Source organism: Camelus ferus, chromosome 10, assembly GCF_009834535.1.
Source record: "Camelus ferus isolate YT-003-E chromosome 10, BCGSAC_Cfer_1.0, whole genome shotgun sequence".
Lineage (NCBI taxonomy): Eukaryota > Metazoa > Chordata > Mammalia > Artiodactyla > Camelidae > Camelus > Camelus ferus.
Genome location: NC_045705.1, coordinates 34956317 through 34982820, shown reverse-complemented (window position 1 = coordinate 34982820; position 26504 = coordinate 34956317). Strand labels below are relative to the sequence as shown.

Below are 26504 nucleotides of genomic sequence, written 5' to 3'. Positions count from 1 at the left end.
TTGTGATACTCCAGGCTCAACCCTGCACCTGGTTTAACGCTCTGCTATTGCCATCTTGAAGTTCTTAATTTTTTTTAATTGCGTAAGTTTAAGGAATACAACATGATGATTTTATATATGTGTATATTGCCAAATGATTACCATGATAAGGTTAGTTACCACATCTGTCACCGCACATAGTTATGATTTGTGTGTGTGGTGAGAACTTTTAAGATCCACTCTCTTATTGGCTTTCTGCTTTACATTTGTTACAGTATAGCTAACTATAGTCACCATGCTGTGTATTACATCCCCAGGACTTACTCATTTTACAAATGGAAATTTGTACTCTTTGACCCTCACTCATTTTCCCCACCCCTAGAAACCACCAATAAGTTCTCTGTTTTTATGGGTTTGATTATTTTAGATTCTGCATACAAGTGAGATTATACAGTTTTTGTTTTTCTCTGTCTGACTTATTTCACTTAACATAATAGCCTCACGTTTCATCCATGTCATCACACATAGCAACATTACCTTCTTTTTTATGGTGGATTTTATGTATTTGTTAACCATGTTTTTTTTATCCATTCATTCGTCAGTGGACATTTAGGTTGTTTTCATGTTGTGGCTGTTGTAAATAGTGCTGCAGTGAACACGAAGGGGCAGATCTCTCTTCCAGATAGCCAGACAGTGATTTCAACTCCTTGGGGTATATACCCAGAAGGGAAACTGGTGGATCATATATGGTAGTTCTGTATTTAATTTTTTGAGTAACCTTCATAGTGTTTTCCATAATGGCTGCAACAATTTATATTCCCACCAACAGTTCCCTCTTTTCCACATCCATGTTTGCACTTACCTGTTATCTTTTTGATAATAGCCATTTAACAGAGGTGAAGTGATATCTCATTATGGTTTTCATTTGATTTGCATTTCCTTGATGATTAGTGATGTTGACCACCTTTTCAGGTACCTGTTGATCATTTGAATATCTACTTTGGAAAAATGTCTATTCAGGTCCTTTGCCCATTTTTTAATCGGGTTATTTGATTTTTTTTGCTGTTGAGTTATATGAGTTCCTTATATATTTTGAATATTAACCCCTTGTCAGATGTAAGGTTTGCAAATATTTTTTCCCATTCCTTAAATTGTCTTTTAATTTTGTCGTGTCTTTTGCTGTGCAGAAGCTTTTTTGTTTAATGTCGTTCTACTTGTTTGTTTTTGCTTTTCTTGCTTGTGCTTTTGATGTCATATCCAAAAAATCATTGCCAAGACCAATGTCAAAGAACTTTTCCTCTATGTTTTCTTTTAGGATTTTTATGTTTTCAGGTCATATGTTTAAGTCTTTAATCCATTTTGAGTTGATTTTTGTGCATTGTGTAAGATAGGGTTCTAGTTTCTTTCTCTTGCGTATGAATATCCAGTTTTCCCAACACCATTTATTGACAAAACTTTTCTCCATTGAGTATTCTTGGCTCCCTTATCAAATATTAATTGATCATATATTGGGATTCTCTATTCTATTCCGTTGGTCTATGGGTGTGTTTTTATGCCAGTACCATACTTTATTACTATAGCTTTATAATGTAGTTTGACATCAGGAAGTATGATGCCTCCAACTTTGTTCTTCCTTCTCTGAATTGCTTTGGCTGTTTGGAATCTTTTGTGGTTCCATGTGAATTTTAGGATTGTTTTTCCTATTTCTGTTTTTGTTTTTTTTTTTTTAAATGCCATTGGCATCTTGATAAGTACTGCACTGAATCTTTAGGTGATTTTGCATACTGTGGACATTTCTAACCATGTAAATTCTTCAAATCCATAAACACAAGGTGTCTTTCCATTTATTTGTGTTGAAAGTGAATTTCTGAGCAAGAGGCCCCACATTTTCACTTTGCATTGGGCCCTGCAAATTATGTAGCTGATTGTGCCTGGACTAGACGTCCTGCCCTAGGAATTCTGTGATCTTCGTTGAGGAAGGATTATGAGCCCCATCTTACTCTTAAGTTCTTTGATATAATCTTTGCTTCCTGTGTGGAATTTTCTGTTTTCCTCAAGTCTTTGTTATTATAGACTTTATGGATTTGGGTTTTGTTTTCATTTTATCTTACTCCTAACAAAGGAATAAAATGATCTTGCAATAAAAAGGAAGAAAATAAGAAAGGAATAAAAAAAAAAACAAAACAGGAGAAAAACCCATAGATTCCCTAGTCTCAAAGCTTCCGTAAGTGTGAGAAATAAGTCCAAGGAACACCTCAGCTTTTTAGGAAATAGGTATCATTAGGGGTGAAAGTAACCAGAAAGCAAATTGCTTTAATTGAATTATTTCCTTGTGGGATTAGAGGTGCCTACCAAGAAAAACATATCCTTGAGATGTAGCAGAAATTACTCTTGGTGCAAATATCTTTTATTTTAATCACATATTTTAAAAAATTATTGTCTAAATTCTTACTTTTACTGTATAGAATTTAAGTACAATTCGAATGTAAATATTTAGAACTATGTTATCTGGGCTTGCTCTCTGTGGTAGGAAGATTCATTTGTTCATTCATTCATTCAGCCAACCTTTATGGAGCACTTATTCTGTGACAGTCCTTGTCATAATCACTGAGGCTACAGACTACAAAGATAAACAGTAGAGTTCCAGTACCCAGACATCATGGTCTAGAGGAGGGGACAGACATACAACCAGACAGTGACAGGGAAGTACTGTAACAGGGGTATCACCGAGGATGGAGGCACCAGCTCGTGCAGCACCAGCTCGTGCAGCACCAGCTCAGTAAGGGAAGGAAAGGAAGGGAAGGTATTAAGGGGGTGACAAATGATCAAGTCAGTATTTTTTCAACAGCCTAGTTTATTAAATAATATATTCCCTTTAACCTTTAACTTCTTTTTTTAAAGAGACTATTTTATTAGATGTCTGGTGGTTTAATTACCAGAGCAGGAATACTGTCTGTCTATGATAGAGGCTCAGGATTCTTTGTGCGATCTTTCTGATGCAGACAATAGGCTTTTCTTCCCTCTTGAAGCAGAATCTGGTATGTAAAAAGATTCAGCCACATAATGGGGTATGTTTTAATGTAGAAGCTTTCTTAAAAGTGTATCTGTAAAATATCTCTAGTAAAGGATTAGAGATTAATCACCCAAGTCAGTGTTTCTTTTAGCTGAGAGTCAAGATCTGGAGGAAAAGCAGGAAGGAAATTAACACTTGACGACCTACGTTCACTTAAGTACCTTATTTCGTTTAATCACTTTATTTCCATTTTTTTCAAAGAAGGAAATGTGCTGTTTCTTCCCCGCCTAACACTCTAGGACTAAAGCTCTTCTCTGTCCACACCCTTGCCTTGGCCGGGTTCAGATGGGCCATCCAACTCGCATTTGCCCAAGACTCTTCCTTAATACAGCACTGCTCTCCTTCTGCTGGGGCTTGTTGAGAACAGTCCAGTCGCCTGAGTGTTGGCATCAGCACCTGTCTTATGCAAGGAACACCTTGTGCTGTTACCTAACCCTCGGTGGCCACAGAAAGAAATAATAGAAATTGTGTATTGAGTACCTATTCTATGTAAAGTAGGGACTCTACATAAATTCCAATTAAAAATTCATAGTAATCCTTTGAGGAAGCTACAATTTTTGACTCAAGGTCAGGGCTAGAAAATGACAGAGCCAGGATTCTAGTCTAACCCAGGTCTGACTTTACATTATAATATGTTGTCTCTGTCCCGGACCTCCTGGAATATGAACATATGCCAGAACCAAGCTCGAATGTTTTTGCCCCTGTGGATGCCACGTGTTAGGTTGGAAGACCCTTTTGACCACTTCCACCAGGTCCTACAGCTGGCTCAGGTTTCCCTCCTCACCAACCTATTGCTCAAATCCTTGGGCTAGAATGTTCCAAGAATTTGGTAACTTCTAGAGCTTTAATCTTGATGGCTCTATTGGTGAGCCTGTAGGCGGGGGGTGAGGATGCCTGAGCTCAAATCACAACTCTAGGATGATGTGAAGAAGTCACTTGATCAGGATCTCAGTTTCCTTTCTTCAAATACAGAGAAAATCCTCTTCTTACCCAATGATTCTGCTTCTCTGTGGATTCATCAACACAGACCTTAGACCACTGGCAGCCCCTCAAGTTTCATATTTCCCAAGGGAGAATTCAGATTGTACTCCACATAGAGGTATCCCCTAGACCTGTGCAGTGCACATCCCTGCTTGCTCTTGGTCCTGTAGCAATGTCTTATACCATGGGGAGCCTCCTTCAAGCAGATACTTTTTCCTTTCTTTTTTTTTTTTTTTTTTCTTAGAGTTGTGATAAGACCCTTAAAAAAAAAAAACTGTTTTTCACTTTCAGCTGGAAGATGTTGTATGACAGATGGAGCCTTTTTTAATCCTTCTTGCCACCCCCAGCTTCTTTCTGCTGCCACCTTCCAATCCCTTACATATGCTAGCCAAAAATGCCTAGGATAAAACCTGTCTAGGATCAAGACCAGAGCAGGAGCGACACTGGGTTCGAACATCAACACAAGGGTGGAGGAAACAGCCTCCTGATAGAGAACTCTTTCCAAAAGGAAACCAGAGATGATGATCAAGAAAGAAAAGCAATTCCAAGAACGAATATCACATGTCATATCATATATGTGGAGTTTGCTTATTGTTTGTTTTGTGTGTGTGTGTGTGTGTCTGTACGCACGCACATGGAAGAGTACGAACCCCGCCTTCCTCTGGGAATCAAAATAGCCTTCAGTCCCCTGAGCCAGGGAGCAGAAAGCTGCACTGAGCTGTGTTTATGAGCAGGCGCGTCCAAGTCCTCACATTTGTGGCCCAGTCGTGGGCAGCTGTCCCTGACCAGATGCACCACACACAGAAAGAACCAGCTCCCAGCATAGAGCTTGGATGAATTATTCATGGGCTCAGGAGTCATCCACTGTTAGGAAAGCGCTCACTCACCCCTTTGAGTCCTCTAAGCTGAGGGCTTCTCCTTCCCAGTCATCCCCCCCCTTCCTCTATTCAGTAGCTGGTCCAGGGCCTGCACAGTGCTCACTCTCACGTACACTCTGAGAGGCAGGCTAGCTGCGCTCGAGCCCAACCCTGCTATTATTTGCTCTACGATGCTGAACAAGTAACTCTGTCTCTAAGGTGTTATCATTAGTAAAGTGGAGATGATGCTGCTTCGCAGGGGCTGGGAGGACGCTGGGAAGTGTGTAGCCACACAGTGTGAACAGTAGCTGCTCGTGTCCCTGCGTTTTGTGTAGTGCTTGTGGTGAAAATGGTGATTTTTATATCCATGGGTCAAGATGAACAGGATATGATTTAAGTAGATGGTGTTTTTAAAGAACTTTGCAGACTACAGAAACACTTGTGCAGTCTCCTTTGAGTATAAAGAAATAAACAAAACAAGATAGGCAAGGCTGCTCACACTATCCCTATTGCACCAGGAAAGAAGCTAAGGTTTACAGGTGGACAAAGCCAGAAAGCAGTGTAGCCGGATGGAGAACACAAGGCTTTCCACTCCATCCGAAGGCTGTGTGCTTTAACCCCTTCTCATTTATCTGAACCCTTTTTCACAGACCTGTTTACCACGGCTGCTTATAAATCACAAAATAGCCAGCAAGGAGGAGAAGCAAGAAGCTGATAAATCACTGAGGACAAAACGTTTGGAAAGTGAAGTGCTGTCTATACATTCATATTAATCTTCAAGGGCTAAATTAGCAAGATAACGTGATCCATCTCAGAGTAGCCAACTAACTCCTGTGACCTAGAGCTCAGGGAGTTTAGGTCACCAGAGCCCCATTTGTAACTCTTGAAGATTTTGAAGGCCAGAGCCTCTTCCATATCCTGTCTATCATTGTAGCTTTTTCCCTTCTTGAACTCCCTGGCAGGAACTTCACAGTAGTCGCATGACTAACTCTATAGAAAGTAGACTCCCCAGAGTTCCAACCAACTGTTCTTTATCTGTTCCCCACCTTTTCTCTACTAAAATTTTGGGTGAGACTGCCCCCTCCCCACTTAAAATATTTGGTAAATATTTAAACTTCTAGTTGTCTGTGAATTTCCCCAGTAACTCAACAGCAGAATTCTTTTAGGTCCTGGGTCCTTTCTGGGATCTAATGATACCCATGGGAATGCATTAGGGGAAATCTTCAGCCTCCAGGGGGAGGAATGTTATCAGGGCCTTCAAACAGCTCCTTCCTCTCCAGAGATTGACTAGTGCCTTAAAGGTCAGGACCCCGTATTCTAGCTGGACTTTCAACAACAGGGAGGGCTGCAGTGGAGCCAGGCAGTCCACCCAGATGCCTTCTGGTGACCTTGGTCCTTCTCCCCTTGACACAGTGAGTGGGAGAGCCGGGGAGCAGCCGGGAGTGCAGGAGGGTGGGGAGGAAAGAGGCCTTTCTCATAGACCTCACCCTTTCTCTCTCTCATTCCTAGGAGGACCTTTTCCTCCCTTGTTCTCTCCCCTACCTTTTGCTTTTTGGGGTTTTGTTGTTGTTGTTTTTCCAAACTAAACTCAAATCTCTCAGCTCTTCTGGGGGACCCCTGTTGGAAGCTTAGAGGCAATGTGGGAGGTGATAGGCAGCTTCTCTCCAGGCTGACACAGGTCCCTTGAGGAGCAGAGAACAGAGTGGAGACTGACCCGGGCCCCAGCCCAGAGGCGGAGGCTGCTGTCTGAATCACCCACCCTTTTTTTCCACTGAGACAATGAGGAAAATAAACATCCAGACCAGTTTCCAGCCAGATCTGAAATCCTCATGCCTTTAAAAAAAATGTTATTCTAAATAACCCTGAAATATCAGACCTTCCTCCCCAATCTTTTGTTTGTTTGTTTTTTGTTTTTTGTCTGCAGCTGGGTCTGGTCGCCCTGAGAGTAGGCTTTGAGTTGGGACATGAACTCCATAAAATCCCCACAGACACTTTTACATTGTCCTGGAACAGGGTCCAGCCCTGACCTGCAGCAAAGTCCAGACCCTCTGGAGGAGGAAAGGGAGACAGGGAGAAACCTGACCCTTTTCTCTTTGTCCTAAGCCCTGATCCTTCTTCCTGCTTTCCCTTGTATACCAGACACTCCCCCTCACCACCCCAGCCAGCCAACATAGATTGAGTCTAGAGTTACCTGCCAAACCCACAGACTGTTAGAAATGAGAGCATCTTATCCCAACTCCTCAACACCAGAAGCTCTGGAAAGCTCCCAAACGTCTCTTGAGATGTTCCCCCCTTTTTTGGTCTTTGCGTACTTCTGCTTATCTCTAGTGAAGGAAGGTTGTAAATCATTGTTGGATTGATCCCAGACCAGATTCCAAAGCCCAATAGAACTCTAATTTTTGGCTACAAGTAGAATTAGGGCTTTGAATTTAGTGGTAAGGCCACCTGGGACCCCTGAAGATCTTGGTTATGATTACACATCCAGTTTTGTCCAGCTCTGCATAGGATTCTGAACTCTGCAAAAATCAGTGGGTATGGTCATCTTTCTCTAGGATCTGAATTGAGGGTCAAAGTCCTGGGTTTTCATTTCAGCTTTGTTACTGATTCAGTGTGTAGATCTTGGTTTCTTCAACGGTAAACTAGGAGTTTGGGGACCAGTGATTTTCAAACTTTTCTGGTTTTGCATTGCTTGTTAACTAAATCTTACATGGAACACAATATATCAAACAGGTGAGAGGGAGCTGCTTTGAATATTGCAGGAGAGGGAGTTAGGCGCTGCAAGCTGGAGCTGGACCCAGGTGGCCTGCCCCTCCTTCTCCCCCGTGGTGGCCTGGAAAGCTGGATCACAGTGTGAAAATATCGGTCTGCCGCAGATATTTCAAAACAGAGGTCCACAGACCAGTGCTGAGCTATGAAAAATTTCCTTGGTCCACAACAAAATTGAAAAACATAAGGAAGATGTCAGTTTTCATAAAGTTAAGTGTAGTCAGATATTAAACCTCTTTATTCAGAGATTCTCTGTGTATGGGTATGCACGTTCGTTAAAGTGTCTGTGTGTGTGTGTATGAAATCACAGTCATAGTAAAGAATAGTTTTTTCCATATTTGACACAATCAATTATGAGCCCTGTGTGTCAGTTTTTAAAAGTGTAGAAATAAAGAGGCAGTGTTTTCACTCATCCATAAAATGGAAAAGTCTGGGAAACTGATCTAGAGGTTGTGTTGGTTTCATGGTCACCAGATCGCCAGCCTCTTCTGTAGCCAGAGGCCTTCAGACTCTACCTCCGAGTTCAGGCCCACCACGCACCCCAGCTCTGGGATCCTTCATCCTTTTTGCTCAGTTCTCACCCTAATCTTGTGTGCAAACTACGGTCAGCCCTGGGACTTTGCCTACTTTTCCTATCCTTGAGTCATTTCCCTGTTAACTTGACTGTTGTCTCGAATTCCACCTAGGCCTGGACCCTATCCTGCTTTTATTTAGTCCCTCTCAGAGACCACAGGCTTACCTACCTACTCCTTAAGAGCCAGTGGCTGCAGCCCCACTGCCCAGTGGCTGACTTCTGGGTTACAAGTGGTCTGTCTGCCTGAATTTCTGAAGAAAATCTGCTTCTGCTTTCCCTAAACATGCTTCCTCTTCCTTGTGGACTACACTGCCCACATTTCTGGGTGATGCCCAGTTTCTGGTTCTGTGTTCACTCATTTAGCACACTGAATACCTGTTTTTGCCAGGTCCTGTCCTAGGGACACATGCCAGAGAAGAGCCTGAGCCATGACTCTGCTCGTGGTGATTTTATGAGCTCTGTCAAGTCCTCCAGTTTGTGTTCTGTCCGCCAAAGTACCCCTGGAACCCTTGTAAGTGACTGCCTATCTCCTCTCAGTTTTCACCTAGACTTACCTGCTTTTAACTGAACTATGATACGGTGCCAAGATATAGTTAGCTGATAAAAATAATTGAGGTTAACCTCGTGTGAAAAAAATTTTTTTTCAATTTCTGATTTTAATTTCAGTATCAAGCCCCCATCTGGCTAGTGATAGAAACTGAAGTTTTAATCAACATAGTATAAAACTTATATCAATACAGGGTTTTCTCAGTTAGTTCAGATTTCTTTTTTTAATTTTACATAAATGGAACTAAATATACTAGATATTTATTTTTGCCCTGCTCTATAGAAGTGTAATTGACAAAACTATATACATATTTGACGTGTACATCATGATGATTTGATATGTGCATACATTGTGAAATGATTATCACAATCAGGTTAATTAACACAACGCATCACCTCAAAATTCAGGTTTCTCTTGCTTTCTCCGTGGGCTTCTATTTAAGTTCCCAGAAGCTTAAGGAACTGGAAATAGTTCATTGAGGCTAGAGCGTGAAGTTTGGAAACAAGGGGAGATGTGTGAGAGACCTGAGGATGAGAGCATGACCCTTTCATCTTCTGTCACCACATTGGTGGGGACACATAGTAGCTGCCCAGTGATGATTCAAATGAATGATTTAGTTACAGTGTTTAGTTATATCTTTGTAAATAGTTATACAAAATTACAGTTTAAAAAAATTCAAGCTTATTTCCAAATATTGTTGTTTTGAGAAATTCACTGTTGAGGTGGCGGATAAAGGCGTCAAAAACATTCTAACCTTGTTAGCAGGACATAGGGTCTAAAATTCCATCTATTGAAACAATGGTATAAAATACAACAACAACAACAACAACAACAACAAAGCAAAGAAAACCTCAAAATGGATAGTGTTCTCACTGGTCTGAAGTGGCTGGGTATGCCGATGACCTAAACTTCATTTTCTGTATCTATAATTTCTTTATTGTTTGCTTTTATTCTCCACCTCCTCACTCCTTCTGTGGATGAGGTCAGTGAATGAATTCTTCATGGCCGGTGAATCATAATAGCCAAACACGTAGCCGAGGCAGAGAAGGGAGTAGATTTCATAGGCTGAGAAGATTCTAGAATATGAAATCTTGAAGGGTCCTGAGAGAGTGTTTAGTTCCAAACTCCTCAAATGACAAAGTGTCCGTACGTCAAGAGAGGGGAGCTCGAGGTCATACAGCTAACTGGCGAGGCCAGACTTGAAGCCCAGGTTTCTTGACTTTTGGCTAGTATTCCAGGTGATGTTGGTAAGGACATCATTTTATGCTTGACTTATCAAGTATGTGCGCGCGCGCGCGCACACACATGTATACAATATATATCCATTCATACATACTGGTTCAGAAGGTTAATTTAGTGTCAAAATCAGAGAGCACAGGTCAGGTCTTGGAATCATGTAAATAACATGAATGCACAACACTGACGAGCTCAGTCTTAACTTGGTCTTGAGTAAGTTAATGTACTCTTCTGAGCCTCAATTTCTGCATCAGTAAAATAGAAACAAGACATTCTTCACAAGGTTATTATGTAGATTATATAAGAACCCTTTTAAGGCATATAGTATAGTGTTTGGAACATGATAAGCACACACTAAATGCCCGTTGAATGTATGGCCAATAAGTTGTTGCGGCCTCCTCTGTCATCTTCATGACGGCCCTTTGAGTGTGTGTACCATGCTATTCTTATCTCCCCAAAACTGAAACATCTTAAATAACACGATCTCCGTTTTGCCTGAACTCAAAAACATGCTTTCTGCGTGTGATTAATATGTTTATCGATAAACCTTGCTGACTTTCCTGATTTGAGATGTATTATACTTAAGTTATTGAGATGCTCAAAAACAAAGGTGTCTCTTTAAATTTACTACTACTAATAATGGAAGCTAATATTTACATAGAGTTTGCCATATATAAAGCAGTGTTCTAAGCATTTCATTGATTTTAGCTCATGTAATCTTATAAGGCAGATACCTATTATTATTCCCAGTTCACAGATGAGGAAACTAAGGCACAGAGAGGTTCAGTAACTTTCCCTAGTTCATATACTAGTAAGTAAAGGAGCTGGGATTTAAACCCAGACAGTCTGGCTCCAGAATCCATGATCTTAACTATTAAGCCATACCCTGAAATTCTAGATACAGTTCCTTGCTTCAGGCTGTCACAATACCTGTACAGGGTCTTGAGCATGTGCACAAAGACCTGAAGAAGAGTCACTGCTGTCTCTGCTCTTCTGTGATGACCTTGTCTGACTTTGGCATTGTAGCTGGTCTCCCTCTATTTGTTTAAGAGGATATCACATAGAGTTCTTGCTGCTTTTAATTTCAACCCAAGCTAGCTTTTCTTGATTGACCTAAACCATAGCTTCAGTTTTCTCTGAATCTAAGACAGATGTTTTCATGCCCACTAGAGTCCAATACATATAAACAGAGCTGAGAGGGCAGCTATGGAATTGGACTATCGGTGGATACATTTTCCCCTCAAATTCATCAGAGCAGTGGCCCTTTGGACAAAGGCACCAAAAACAATTCTCAGATGATTGGTGATCTAAGTGGAAAAGGTTTTGGCTTGGGGAACTAGGGACCTGAGTTCTGATTCTGGGTCTGTGGTTTACTTGCAGGATGAACCTGCGCCAGCCTTTTGTTCATCAAGCCCTGTTTTAGACGCTGGGTATGTTAGTTAAGGTTCTCTGAGAAGCAGCTGTCAAGATGCATTTAGATGAGCAAGAGATTTATTGGGTGAGACACCTATGAAGGATAGTGGGACTGAGCCGGAGAAGAGGGGAGAGCCCTCAGTGGGATGTAGGTCTGACGCCAGTGATGGAGAGGAGGAAGGAAGGAAGGCTAGACTTGCTGTGCAGTTCTAAGACAGTTTCAGCCAGGTCCGTGGAATTTCTCTAGCCAAGGAGTTCTCCAACTGAAGGAGTCCCATGTCGCATAGGAATAGGCCTGTGTTAGTCCTCCTGCCGCTCATTGTCACTGGATGAGAACAGCCCATGTGGAGCTGAGGGATGCAGAAGGCCAGCAGCTGGGGCAGTCAATTACACTGATGCAACCCACATCAGGAGATCTGAGAGGCGTGTTTTTACAGCCACCACACTGAAGCATCAATGATGAACAGAACACATGAGGTTCAAATACTTAAAGGAGCTTATAGTCAGGTGGGAAGAGGCAGATCAAAGGCAAAAGGTTTAAATAGTAGCAATAAGTGCTCTGATGAAAAGAAGACAGAATACAAAGTAGTGTGATAAGAAATGACCAGAAAGCAGTTAGGTCAGGGGATCAGGAAAGGCCTCTCTGGGCCTTGGTTTCTTTACTGGTCATATTTAAATAGTTGTCTGTTTTCAATTCCACTAGATGTTTGTGTAGGACTTGTACTGTATATGTTGCTCCTCTACCCTCACGTAGAGCTATGTCATAGAATGAGCTCTCAGCTTGGTGTGGAAAAGACCTGGGTTTGAGCCCTGGTTTGGGCATTTCCTAAGAGTTCTGTAACACTGAGTAAGTCATTTTATTTCTCTGAGTCTTAGTCTCTTCACATGTTAAATGAGTAGGCCAACTTTTCAGAGCGGTTATAGACGTCAAAGTTGTAATAATTTTTTAAAATTCCTTTTACAATAGCATCAAAAATACTTAGGAATCGGTTTAACGAAAACTGCAAGATCTCGATACGGAAAATGACATCTGTGCCTCCATGACATGGAAGAAGAAGAAATGGTTAGGGATCAGAAAGAACAATCTGGTGTTTTCTCCCAAGCCTGTCAGTACAAGTCGATCATGTTTTCCTCCTGCACCTTTTGATTCTGTGCAGTGACCAGCAGCTAGCACGTTGTTGAGCCCAAGGAGTACTAAGAGGAAACGAATATGATTCCTTACAATAATACTCATGGGCTCTGGCTTTTCTTGTGATTCCTCTTCTTGATTATTCCAAAGCACAAGTTTGGGATTCATTGGTCTTGGTTTCAGCTTACTTTTGTCTCCTTAGTGATGAACTTAAATTAGATGCTAATATTCTGAAAGAGGACATGATTGTACAAACCAGAAGGAGACCTTCTAGTCTAGGGCCTCTCACAGTTGCTCTGTAAAGGGCCAGTTAGGCAATATTCTAGGCTTTACCACCTGTATGTTCCCTGTACTTCACCCTTGTAGCATAGTAGCAGCCATAAACAGTATGTAAATGAATAGGTGTAGCGATGTTCCAGTAAAACTTTATGTACAAAAACAGGTGGTGGACCAGATTTGATGTATGGTCCATAGTTTGCCAACCCCTGTTCTAGTGTAATAATACACCTTGGCAAGCCTACTCAGATACATGAACTTATGGTCTAGTGTGCTGGCTCTTCTAGGGGTGTTAAAAAGACAGCCGTCCCTTTTGGACCCCAGTGGAAAAAAACCTAGGGTTGCTGAGGCATCAAGACACAAGGCTGGAAGATGAGTAGGGAAGCTACGAAGCCAGATTGTTGTGAGCCAGGACTGGAGGCTGTGGCTGAGAAGGAGCTGCCTGCCAGGCTCTCTGCTCTGCAATCCTGTACTCACCAGTCCAAGGCCAGTCGAGTCCATTTGCATCCTCTGGTACCAGTCCTGCCTCTGATCAAACCTTGAAGGTCTGTGAACACAGTTGAAGATCTCCCTCACCAGGCTACCTCCCACGATGGGATGCTGAGGGAGAAGTTCCCTTTGCAGAGCCCTGATGTACAGGCACTGTGGAATTTCTTGACTCTCTGGGACAACCCTGCAGGTGGCTATTTATACAGATTTTACAAATTAGGACTCAGCTTCAGGTATCATCACTAGGTTCCACAGCTAAACTAGCTGAGATTCAGATTTCAGAATCCATGTTCCTTTCCCTAAACCGCACTGCCTCTCCCAAAGCCACAGTTCTGTGGCAGATAACGCTGCAGATCTCATCATTCCTTACCCAGGCTGGAGCGCTCGAAATCCCAGCCTCACCGTCCACACCAGAGCAGGTTCAGGTATTGTTCCTGTGATTATTGCCGCTGCTAATGACTCTTAATAAACTCCCGTCGTAATGTCTGACACTCCGAGTTGTCTCTGAGTCGTTTCTTAGTGAAAGTCACTGTAAAGGGAGGGGGAAGCTTACCTCTTATGAAGTTGGGCAGCTTAAAAATACAGTGATAGATTTTCAATTTTTTTGTGGAAAGGTAAGAAGGGTCAAGTGCGAATCATTGACGTGTGAGCTGACGGTGTCCTTAGACGGGTTGATTCCCGTGGGAACACTAATGGGCTCCCAGAGTCCCTCTGGGGAAGAGAGAAGGGCTGCCCTGACTATAAATTTGCTCTTTCCAACTGTAGTATAAGCTCACAGAGCAAGGACAAGATCTCCTCTTTTTGACGAGCCAGCAGCTCCTAGCAAAGTGCCCAGGCAGGACTCATGACCCTAAGTAAGCAAGTGTGCTTCATTCCAAATACAAATGGACTCTTTGAGGGGGACAGCCAGCCAACCGAAGCCCCACTCAAAGCAGCAGGAGGAAGGCCTGTCACAACTGAGATGTGCCATCAGTGTGGCAGATAAGCTGAGAACACAGCTCGTAACCTGATCTCTCCGACATGAGCAGGACAGTGCATCCACGGCTAAATATAGACCCAGCTGTCCAAAAGCAGGAACATACACAGCTCAGACAGCCTGGCTAAGAGATAACAGCTCCGTCCACCCCGAACAGCAGTTTACATTTAGATCCTGGAGCTCTTCATTCATTCTTCTGACCCAAAAGGGGAAGATTCCAACAAAACTTAACTGCCTTGGTGTGTTTGCTGACACCTTGTTCTAATCCGTGCGCTTAGTAGGCACAGAGCATCGTGTTATAAACTGTCAGAGAAACAGAGCTGGTCTAGGTCCTGACTTCTAATAGCACACTGTCTAGTTTTGTATGAGAGATTGGTGAATTCCCAACATGAAATAAACAGCAGAATAAAGTACTGTTAAAGGTGTAGCGAGCGGAAGGTGTGATAGGTTCTCACCAGAGACCTTATGGAAAACATGGCATTTGCTGTGGGCTTCAGTTTCCCATCTCTGAAATGAGACACCCCAGGGCAAAGAAGGTTATGCAAGAATGTGTGACCAGAGACTGCGCGACGTGCCTCTGAGCTCTGCCACTCACTCTCTTTCCCCTGCGCCCTCCACCAGGTCGATTTCTGCTAAAGTACACCGAGTCTATGCGTCAAGGTCAGGGCACTCTGACTCGGCTTTCAGATCTCTGAGATGGTGTCCTTCCCAGATCCTTCCTCGGAAGTGGGGTGGGCATGCATGGTCACTGAAAGGTCTCGCACAGTCTCATGTTACCGCCTGTCTCGGCCTCCCCTTTTTTCTTCCTCTGCTTTACAGTTTTAATAAACACCAAAAGACTTATATTCTTGAACTTGGGGAATTGTTTATACTAGTCTTTAGAAGTTTGATCCAGCAAATGTTTACTTACCATGCAAATGTGAGTAACACTATAAATTCATGACAAAGTAGCCATCCCACTGGCCAGTGTCCTGGTGATCAGATCTCCCGACTTGATTGTCCCCCACTTCCCATTATAGAGAATGCATCTTCATTCCCATTGATACAGCTTTCTATTGGTACAGTGGAAGGACTCCTGGACTAGGAGATCTGAATTTTAATTCCATAGTTCACATCTGACCCACTATGTGGCCTTGGACAAGTAGCCTCACAGTTTTGCCAACTGTAAAAAAGAGATTTGGGATGAGTAGGGAGGGTGGTGGTGATAAATGAGTGATTGGAGTCTGAGGTCCCTTCTGGTTGCCATATTATGTGAGTTATTGTGAAGAGTAAAGACATTTTGTAGTTAGCCTTAAATTTATGAATAACTTCTCTAATTATGATGGGTGCGCCAGAGGATTCTGAGGATTATTCCTTCTTAAATAATTTCAGTCTCGTGATTGTGAGTTAAAATGACCTGGATCTGTTGATCCAGCCATCAACACCTGTCAGTCTGCTTTTGTTTTTAGAATTCTCCACCCATCTGACTCTGGTTTTTCAATTTGCGTTCTCCAGGGAACCACTCACCCCGTAGAACCCTCTACCATTGTTTTCAGAATTCTTCCATCAGTCATCTTCTCCCCAGTAGAACCCTCAGATTTTTCCCACCATTTGTCTTCTAGGAATAAGTGATAGAATGTAACACATATCGAGCCAACAACCATGTACGTAGTATTTAACGGTTACTGTTTACCCATAGTTCATCTCATGGAATCCTGGAAAATTTGACAACGTGGGAGATGAGGTGCAGAGAGATTCGAAGTTTTGCCCAAGGCCCTACGATAAGCAACTTCGGGACCTGGACTCCCATGTTTCTGAACCACGTCAGGCCCATTCTGTTGCTCTCCATTCCTTTGGAGTTGGCCGAGGACAAATGACACGGAGGGCCAGGAAGAAAAAGGATGGTTTCCAGTACAGAATCTTAATGATACAAAGAAATATTTTTGGAAGAACCTGTTCTTTCATTTGGCTTTTGAGCTTGCTTTGCCCTTGATTTTTCAGTTGACCCTAACCCTTCTACCCCTGTTAGAGACCAAACCAGTGGATCTGAATCTAAATCTCTGTGTAAATATAACTTATTAGGTTTTACATGGAGCAGCTCTGAGTTTCCCAGAGATGACTTTGATGTGTATCCCTGATCTAATCCAAGTTCTTCTTTTTATAAACACAGAAAACAGGGCCTAGAAAGGTGAAATGGCATGTCGAAGGTCACTCAGCCAGTTGGCGTCAGAGCTGGGCCTGGCCCCTCGTGCTGTTACTTGACTCTGCCTCCTAAAACTAATATTTACCTCATAGGGGTTTCATGGGGACTCTCTTCTCTACATGAGTGAGAAGAATTGGCTTTGAAAACAGTGAGATCTCTTTCAGATCTAGGCTATGCCACCTTCTAGCTGTGTGACCCCAGAGGTCCTTGTTAACTTCTCTGAGCTTCAGTTTCTCCACCCTTCCAAAAAACAGAAGGGCAAAACAAACAAACAAACAAGCCGGTGGAGGTAATAATACCTACGTCGTGGGGTAGACTGGAGACGCACAGTACATGCTTAGTGAATGGCAGCTGTGATTATCGTAGTCTTTTTAGTTCCACATATAACATCTGTCCAGGGTACAGCAGTGACTGTAACAGTGACCACAATTACCTTCCAAGCATCCACAACAGCTTAGAAAGCACCTCCATGCCTCCTGGCCCATTTCAAGGTCTCCCCAGTTCCAAGTGTACTCTAGGACCGGCAGCGATAAGAATGGTGGGATACTGTGCTAAATGCTTTACCTACATGATCTCCAGCCCCTCGAAGGAGACCTGCAAAGTCTGTCTTTTCCCTGTAGAAAAGGAGAGGATCCAAAAGGTTTATGTAACCTGTCCAAGGCCAGAGCCAGGGGTTAGCAGAGCCAGGCTTTGAGTCCAGCCTGGGCTTTGGTCTACCCTTTCTGGGTTCTGAGACCCACTGAGGCTTGGGGTGGGGAACTGATGGGGAAAGGCTAAAGACTGAAAGGGCATTGAGATAAGGGAACCAGTCATTCTTTGGCCAGTCACCTTTTCCAGAAACTCCCGCCAACCGCCCCTTTCCTGCCCCTGTTATCACCAGCCAGTGGACGGCTGGGCTGGGCTGGGCTGGGCTCCTCCACCGAAATCCTTCAGAGTTTTCCTGTTCTAGAGTTTTGCAAGGAGGTGGGAGGAGTGTTTGTATGCTGGGCAGGCTTCCCAGGGGTGATTGTGGAAAGGAAGGGGAGTGATTTTGTAGGGCCCTAAAAAGAAGCCAGGAAGAAGAGGAAAAAAAATAAAACTTTGTTTAAAAGAAAACAAATTGACTCAGGCATTTTCTGGCATTATCTTTCGTCTAGACTTGGAGACCGAAGCTCAGGCCAGAAGTCTGGAAATGTCCGTTTTCTCCTTGCTGTGTAACTGACCTTCCTAATGACCCAAGACATCATTACCGTGGCCTCACAGCCACATGCCCGAGCAGCCCCGCCACTTATTGTTTAACGTTTTCCTTTATCTTTACTATTCTTTCCTCCCCTCAAGAGGTACCCAGGCAGTAAAAACAAATCCTATGAACATTTTATATGAGTGCATGGATTTGATTTCACAGTTTTATCTCTTTCACCCTTCCCAGCAGCCCAGTGAGACAGATAGGCAGGCCAGGGGTTACCCTCCCAACTAGACAGGTAGGGAACAAAAGCTCAGAGAGAGACCCATCTGTGATCACACAGGATCCCCAGGCTCCTGACTCCTGTCATGTGCTTGAGACCCACTCACTGTGAGGCGGAACTTCAGGCTGCGTGAGTCTTTTCACCCCAAACCATGAGTTCTTGCTTTTTTGTTTAGCTGAACTTCACACTGCCTTGCTGTGATTATGGGATGAAACCCTGAAGAGTGGGTTTGGAGGAGATACAGGGAACTAAAGATAGGAAGTGGAGAATGTCTCTTATTCAGTAAACTTCAGTAAGGAAGAGCTTGGTATTTACCAAGGGTTCAGTTTTCTCATCATAGAGGAAGTAAAGAAAAACTAAAGGTCACATGTTATGTAATTGGACCACTGTTAACCTCTTGTGTATACTCTACACTTCATACTTTGCAGAGGGCATATGCATGCATGTGCGCGCACGCGTGTGTAATTCACATACCATGTATCAGTGTTTTTTTGTATATTCACAGAACTATGCAGCCAGCATCACATTCTAAATTAGGAACATTTTATGACCCCAGAAAGAAGCCTCATACACTTTAGCAGTCACTTCCCACTCCCCATTCTCACCCCAGGCTTAAGCAACTGCTAATCTACTTTCTGTCTCTGTATATTTACCAATTCTATACATTTCACAAATGGAGTCCAGCTTCTTTTCACGTAACATAAATCTTTCAAGGTTCATTCATGTTATAAGATGTATTTGTACTTTATTTTTATTGCTGAATAATGTCCCATTTTACAGTAAGCTACATTTTATTTATTTATTGATCAGTTTATAAGCACTTGAGTTGTTTCCACTTTTGGCCATTCTAAGTAATGCTGCTGTGAACATTCGCATGTAACTTTTGTGTGGATGTATGTTTTCACTTTTCCTGGGTATATACCTACAAGTGGAGTTGCTGGGTCATATGGTGGCTCTGTGTTTAACTTTTTGAGGAACTGTCAGACCATGTGTCTTCATAAATTTATTGAGATGTATTTCCCATACCATGAGATTCACCCATTTAAGATACAATTCCATAGTTTTAGTATTTCCCAGCGTTGTGCAACCATCACCACAATCTGATTTTAGAAAATTTTCCTCACACCAAAGCAAATCACCATATTCATTAAGAGTCACTTTCCATTCCTGCTCCCCCACCCCCTGAGGCAACCCCTAGTCTACTTTCTGTCTTTACGGATTTTCCTGTCCTAGACATTTCACATAAATAAAATCATGTCATCTGTATTCTTTTATCACTAGCTTTTTTCACTTAGCGTAGTAGTTTTGAAGATTCATCCATGCTGTAGCATGTATTAGTATTTCATTCATTTATATGGCTGAATAATATTCCCTTGTATGGATATACCACATTTTGTTTATCTGGTTTCTACCTCTGTCATCCCATCATGTTCTCCCTGTGTGTCTCTGTTTTCTCTTCTTATAAGAACACCAGTCATTGGATTAGGGCCCACGCTAATCCAATAGACCTCATTTAAACTAATTATATCTGCAAAGACCTGGTTTTCAAATAAGGTCACAATCTGAGGTGCCATGAGGTTTAGGGGGACTCTTTTCAACACAGTAAATGCACCAAGGAATAATCATATGGATTCAGGTAGAAATCTTTTGAAGTTGAAAGCTGATGTAGGACTTGGGCAAAGTTGAGTGCTAAAACACCCCTGAAAGAACTTTTCTGGGACTGCAGGTCATTATGGAACTGACTGGTTTCATAGACATGGCTTTATGTCAGAGGAGTGGAATTCCAAGTGTCTGTGGGTCCAGCTCCTCCTAACCCTTACTTCGTCTTTTTAACAGACCTTGAAAACCTCTCTGATTTTGACCACAAGAAACAACCAGATGTGGATTTTTGTGCCAGTGGAAATTATTTTATTCATGCAACACTATGAATACCTGCTATGTACTGGGACCGTTCTAGGCACCGGGAATATGGCAGGGACTAGAACACGCTTTGAGTACCTGTAACATGCAGTGTTTTCTCGACCCCTGATGCATGTCATCCTTCTACCTACCAGCTGTCAATTTGTAAATAAGGAAACTGAGACTCAGGTGAAATGATTTCTCCAGCTCTGTGAGTAAACAGACCGGGCCACAGATCGGGTTCCCTAGCCTGAGCTGGAGGCAGAGGGCCCCAGAGCTGAGGATGGGTCACTCTTCCTTTATGGAGACCCACACCCAAGCTCTCAACATAGGGCATGTGAAGGATAGACTGGGTGACAAGGCAGGATATGTAGGTTGTGACCAAATGACGGTGCTTGTCAGACTGGGGAACCTGCACCTCATTCTGAAGGGAATGAGTAGTCAGTGAGTGTTATTGAGGGAGTAGACGTTCTTCTGTGTGCTGTGTGTGTTTCATCAACACATTTTTATGGAATTTTGTCACCCACTGGGCTTGATGCTGGGGATAAACTTTCCCAAAAGAAATAATATCTCTGCCCTTACTGAGTTTATAGCCTAATGTATGGAAGATGAGAAAGAAGTTGGTATTTTCTTGAAATTCTGTCTGAAACACAAGGAAGTACTGGTGAGAAAAAAAAAGTTGAAGAAAAAAAATGGGAAAATGGTTTTTAAAAGAGAGACCTTTGTAAGTCATCCTGAGGATAACAAAGATCCACTGAAGAATTTCAGGCAGGGCAGTGACATCACGACAGGACATGGTTGTTGAGAAGCAGGGGAGAGCCCTAGATGATGCCTGGGTTTCTGGCTTGGAGAACCAGTTGGAGGGCTTCACTGAGGTAGGGGATGCAGGGAGAGTGGGAGTTCCGTTTAGATTGTTGAGTTTGACCTGCTTGTTGGACAGCTGGATGGAGATGCCCAGCAGACGTAGGGGTTTACAGCAGGGAGCCCAGGAGGGAGAACTGAGCTGGAGATTAAGATTTGCGAGTTGTCATCACATAGGTGGTAATGGAAGCCGTGAGAGTGGACAGGATACCCCCGGAAATTCCCCAGAGTGAGAGTGAAGTCGTAGGAAGGTCTGGGGCAGAACCCTGAAGGACGCCCCATCCAAGGGCTGGGTGGCAGAAGAGGAGTCTACAAGACCAAGGACAACGTAGAATTGCACCAAAGGTTGCAAACCCTTTGCACCTTCCTTATGTCTTCTCAGGAAGCAGCTTGCATTCATCCCTGGTGCCGTGGCTTCTCCATCCCCTAGCATGAACCCTCTCTCCTCTGCCATTAGAGAGTTCATCTTGCAAGTCTAATGGAGTAGTGAAGCCATCGATTCTGTTAACAAACATCAAGTCCACTATGGGACCTGCAATGGGGACTCATTTTGGAGGTCAATACAGCTGTCAGTGGAACAGTTTTTCCCCAGAGGCCCATGGCTTTTTCTGTTGTACCTGGCAGAAATTGTCCTGCCCAGCATCAGAAGGGACTGGAGAGTCGTTAATGCTGTGGATCATTAATGAGCTGGTGATTCTGCCCAGGGCCGTGAGAAGGGTACCAAAATAGGTCAGCTAACAGGGAGTGGAAACAGAACTATATCCCCTATGAAATGCTTTGAATAACTGTAGAAAGCCACCATCACCACCACTAAAACATTATCCCCCACTAGCTATCACATCGCCAGAAATTACATCTGTAAACCTTTCTTTTGAACAAAAAGTTTTGCTATTGGAATTATTGTGTGCTGAATCAATGTTTTTGCTTATTCTGCAAAGACAGACTCAGGACTTTCTGTGTACCTGTGACCCTGGGTAAATGCTAGGACACTCGACGTAATATTGTCAGTCACTGTTCTTAGAAGCCCAGGGGCCAGGCAAGGAAGCAGGGTAACAGTGGATATAGTGACGCATGGGCCACGTGCTGTTGGCACCCAGAAAAATGACCACGTCCAGGAAGGTTTCAGAGAGAATATGATATTATGATATCCGTGTAGGGTCTTAAAGTCTGCGTATGAGTGCCAGAGGAGTAGAAGTGAAATCCAGGCGGAAGGAGCAGTATAAGCCAAAACAGAGAATCATAAAAGGGGCTGGTGTATTCATAGGCTGATGAAGCTTCCATGTGCCTGGGGTCCGGGAGGAGGAAAGCAGGAAATAGGTCAGACTGAGAAGGGCCTTGTAAGTTATGCTAAGGAATTTGGACTAAGCCTAGAGAGCCAGCCAAATGAATAATGCCCTTGGCTTGGGGCGTAGCACTCTAAATTATTATCTGTCTTTAATATCTTGCTTCCTTTCTAACACAACAGACGTGAGTTTAAGATATGAATTAAGAGAGGAAAAGACCAGTAGAGAGTGGTGAGTTGGGGAACATTGTCCTCGGAGGACTTGGAAGGGCAGGCAGGAGGAGCTGGGACCAGTCTTAAGGGACAGCTCCAAATACATTTGTGCTTTTACCATTAGTACAGTGACTCACGGTCCAGGGCTTCAGAGACGTCTTCAGGAAGCAGAGCTTCATTCAACAAAGCTTTGAGGGAGGTGATGACAGCAGGAGCCACCAAAGAGAAGGAAGGCAGTGGTGCTCACTGCCCCAGAGCCGGCCTTGCTGGACGGCTAGAGTCGCACTCCTGCACCATAGGTGGCCACGCCTCCTGGAAGTGGGGCAGCTACTGCCCAGGCTGTGATGGGGAGTGGCCTGCAGGCAACTCCAGGAGCAGGGGCAGGTCCAGAGCCTGGCACCACAGCCCTGCTCCCTGGGGGTGGGGGCAGAGGGGGAGGAGGTGTGTGAGGAGGAGGAGGATGCTGCTGGACCACTGCCTCTGCTCTTAGTATTTCCTCGTCTTCTGACAGCCCAGTTTGGGATGAGGACACCTTCCCTTCCTTTTTCATTCACAGGGCTCTTTCTCCTTTCCACAGACTCCCTGAGAAACATTTCCTCTGCCGGTCACGGCCCCCGCTCTTCTCCAGCTGAGCTCAGCAGCTCCAGTCAGCACCTTCTCCGAGAACGGAAGTCCTCAGCCCCATCGCACTCCAGCCAGCCAACCTTGTTCACCTTCGAACCCCCGGCGTCAAACCACGTGCAGCCCGCCTTGTCCACCAGTGCACCTCAGGAGTACCTCTACTTGCACCAGTGCATAAGCCGGAGAGCAGAAAATGCAAGGTAGGCGAGCGGGCGTCGGCTGAGTGACCACGCACAGGGCCCAGTACTTTTCAGTCTCTGCTTTGTGATTTTAAAGACATGGGAGAAAGCTAGTAAATCTTTTCCAGGTGAGCAAATACATAATTATTAAACAAAACATCACTGTGTTTGCTTTGGTAACCTATACATTTTATTGGTGTCATCTAGGTTGCTATACGGTGATAGTTGGACTCCAGAGAAACCTCCTACTATCAAAAATCATGCTATAGAAATGTTTTGTTTAATTTGGAAAAAAAGGCATTAGGGGCTAAGGTTTCAGAATTGACAAAATCAAAGTCAGTGCACTTGTTGGCCCTCAGAGGATGGCTATAAAACCTTAACGTTGTTGGATAAATCCGTATCTCACTTTTGTTCTAGATCTGCTCTGTCGCATGTGACAGCCACTCTTCAAATGTGGCTATTTAAATTTGAATCAATTAAAATTAAATAAAATTGAAAATTAAGTTCCTCAGTTGCACTAGCTGTATTTCAAGTGCTCAGTAGCCACACATGGCTAGAGGCTACCAAACTCAGTCATAGAGATAGGAAACATTTTCATCGTCACAGAAAGTTCTGGAGCAAGGACTCCCTGCTCGAGAATAATGGTTTGGGTTTTTCTGATACCACCAGTTCTCTCACAGGTATAGGCCTGTACATTTACTACCCTTTATTCCCTTCCTTTGGATACACCAAAGTGCAGAGCTGGTGGGCTTTGCCAGAGCTGGCTTCCAGTTGCTATCAGGACCAGCAGATTACAAATCATGTTCCTTAATTAATTAATTTAAAAATATCTAGTTTGTGTTATGAAAATTAAGGCAGTTAGAGAACTGGGTGCATTAATATATCCCACCAGAGAAGATTTTCATGTGTGATCTCACGTAAACCAGTCACACACACTGAGAGACCGCCTGGGTCGATCATTTATCTCCATTTCACAGATGAAGAAACGAGACAGCTAACGAATGATAGAAGTAGGACTCGAGCCCAGGTTTCTCCTTTCTGGTCCTGTACTCTTTTCTCTGCCCTGTGCTATTCTGGTTCCGGTTTTCTGAGCTCTTCCCGCACAACAGAGCCTCCCAACACTCAGTTTTAAGGCTGCCTCAAATACCCTTTCCTGAAGCAGCATGATTCATTTGTTTGTGAACTTTCACGAGTTCAGTCAGCCTCCATCAAGGGAGTTAGTGGCAGAACTAACACAGGCACCTGCTTCTCCTGAGCCACAGACCAGAGACAGTGCAGTAGAATGAAAAGCATTTCACAGGCTCTGGAGTCGGTCAGATATGGGTTCAAAATCAGGTGCCGCCACTTGTCCGTGACCTTGGGCCACTTATTTGACCCTCTTGACCTTCCATGTTCTTATCTGCAGAACGGGAATAATTAATTCCAAGGCTTACTCATGAGCGGAAAATGAGAAAACACACATAAGGCACCAGCAGGAGGTGCTCAGGACATCCTGCCGGTTGCTCCCCTGTGCCCCGTCCCCTTCTGCGACACACAGGGGTTCCCTGGGAGTAGAGGGTGTGAGTTCTTACAGTCATAATTCTAGTGAGAGACAGCGCTCTGTGCTAGTGCCTCTCACACGTTACTGCGCGTGTGGAACAGTGCAGGATCTCATCAAAATGCTGATCCTCAGTCAGTGGGCCGGGGGTGGGTCCTGAGACCCTGTCGTTTTGCAGAACTGCAGATGACAGCAGTGCAGACTATCTGCACGTCGCACTTTATGGAGAAGGCTTTATGTAATATTAGCAACTTCCACCACCTCGAGTCCCATGATGCTGCTGAACAACAGAGAACAAGTATATGAATGTCTCTGCTTGAATGAGCAGCTAGGGCCCACACCCTGGCTCTCTGCACCCTCACCCCCTCTGTAAAACCTCTCTGAATCTTCCTGACTGGAATTCATGCTTTCTCTGAATTCCCAGAGCAGTTTTTGATTCTCTCTCACAGCCCTTGGAATTTTCCACCTCGTATTGTGGGTTTTTATATTACTACATGACTGTGCTTTGAAGACAGGACTCAGGGCACACAGTAGGTGCATAATGGATATGTGAACAGCTCTGTGTTATGGAGAGATACCGCAGTAGAGGAGATGGGACGCCCCCTGCGGCTGGGGGAGCAGCTTTACTGCAAGGCCCCGATCAAGCTGTGCCTTTCTCTCTGTCTTTGTTTTTGCTGGTGTGGGCGTGGGAGCAAGAGGGTGATGAGCAGGATCTCAGGGAGAGTTTTAAAAAATAGTTAAGTTCAAACAGTGTTTGTAGAATTCCAAGCAGTGTTGGAGGCTGGGAAGGAAGCTTTTCTTCAACCTAAAAGAACTACATAGTTTCCAGTAGCAGTGGAGCAGCGTGCATGACACTAAACATGCTGTGACGGTTACGTAACAGTTAGAAACTCTGGAGAAAGCGTTGGAAAAAAAAAAAACTCTTTGAAGGTATTAAAGAGCAATCAAAAAGCAGTCAAGATTTGACTCTTAAAAGAAGGGACCTACACTGAGTGAGATTCAATTTATGTGGCTTTTCCTTAGAGGGGAAATCTTATGGCATCCTAAACGTTCGGTATGCAATGAGAAATTACTGGACAGCCCCCCCAAATTGTAAAAGTTGACCCATAGTCAAGAAAACTCAGGTCATAGAAACAGACTAAAATAATCTGGTTTTGGCACTAGCAGACAATTAAAATAATTGTGTTAATTGCTTTCATCTGTAGGAAGACAGGCTGAATAATGAGTAAAGAGATGGTGAAATTTAGGAAAGAGATAGAAACTTTGAAAAAGAACTTAGGAGTTGCAGTTCCTCTATGGCGGCAGAAGGCACTGCAGCCTATCCCTCCCACTAATCACAACTATAATCTCTAGGCAAAATACAGTTACCTGGAGACTCCATAAGTAAATGAAAGAAAACAGATTTTGGTGGGGAGGAGAGCTTGGAGAAGTGAGTTTCTTACAGAGGTGAATTTTGTGTCACTGGTGGATTTGTCCTGAGGGTGGGCTCCATCACAGAGCAGCACAGTGGGGCAGACTGCCTATTTAGGGATAGAAACCTCATCTTTCTGGTTAAAGGATCCAGAAAATGAGCTGTTTGGAGCTGGAAAGGAGTGCAGAATCCCACAGTGGAGGGAGCTGGAGAAAACCTTTTGTCATTCTGGATATAACACCATGCAAGTCTCAGGCTCACCCTGAGCTATCCATGTATGGGACAGACTCAAACCAGCCTAACAAGAACTTTGTGAACTAAACTGAGATTTTTAAACTACCACATACAGAAGGAGAAACAGAACTTACAGGCTGAACCTAGCCATTTTGATTGCCTGCAAAAACGAAAACATCAGTATTCTCCAGAGGATGCTAACAGAACCCAGAGCCTATACAGCATAGTATCACAACATCCAAGGTACAGTCCAGAATCTCTCAGCATACAGCAAGTGCTCCCCCTTGCTGGCCTCAATATAACCGGTGTTGGAACTACCACACACAGGCTTAAGAGCCCACGTT

At 43.7% G+C, this 26504-nt stretch overlaps 1 protein-coding gene and 1 long non-coding RNA gene across 4 annotated transcripts in view; both read left to right on the top strand.

Moving 5' to 3' along the window:
* The window catches only part of GAB2 (GRB2 associated binding protein 2), a 150029-nt gene that overhangs the window by 106726 nt on the left and 16799 nt on the right, over positions 1-26504 (top strand). For 2 of the 3 annotated variants that reach the window (XM_032488743.1, XM_032488745.1), the window contains one exon: positions 22735-22999. In XM_032488743.1, coding sequence (XP_032344634.1) covers positions 22735-22999 — 265 coding nt within the window. The remainder of the gene's footprint in view (positions 1-22734; positions 23000-26504) is intronic. The other variant, XM_032488744.1, reaches the window with a different exon arrangement.
* Positions 1940-22717, top strand: LOC116666394. The gene is made up of 3 exons (XR_004323216.1): positions 1940-1949; positions 12964-12967; positions 21397-22717. It is a non-coding gene; the product is annotated as an uncharacterized LOC116666394 (long non-coding RNA).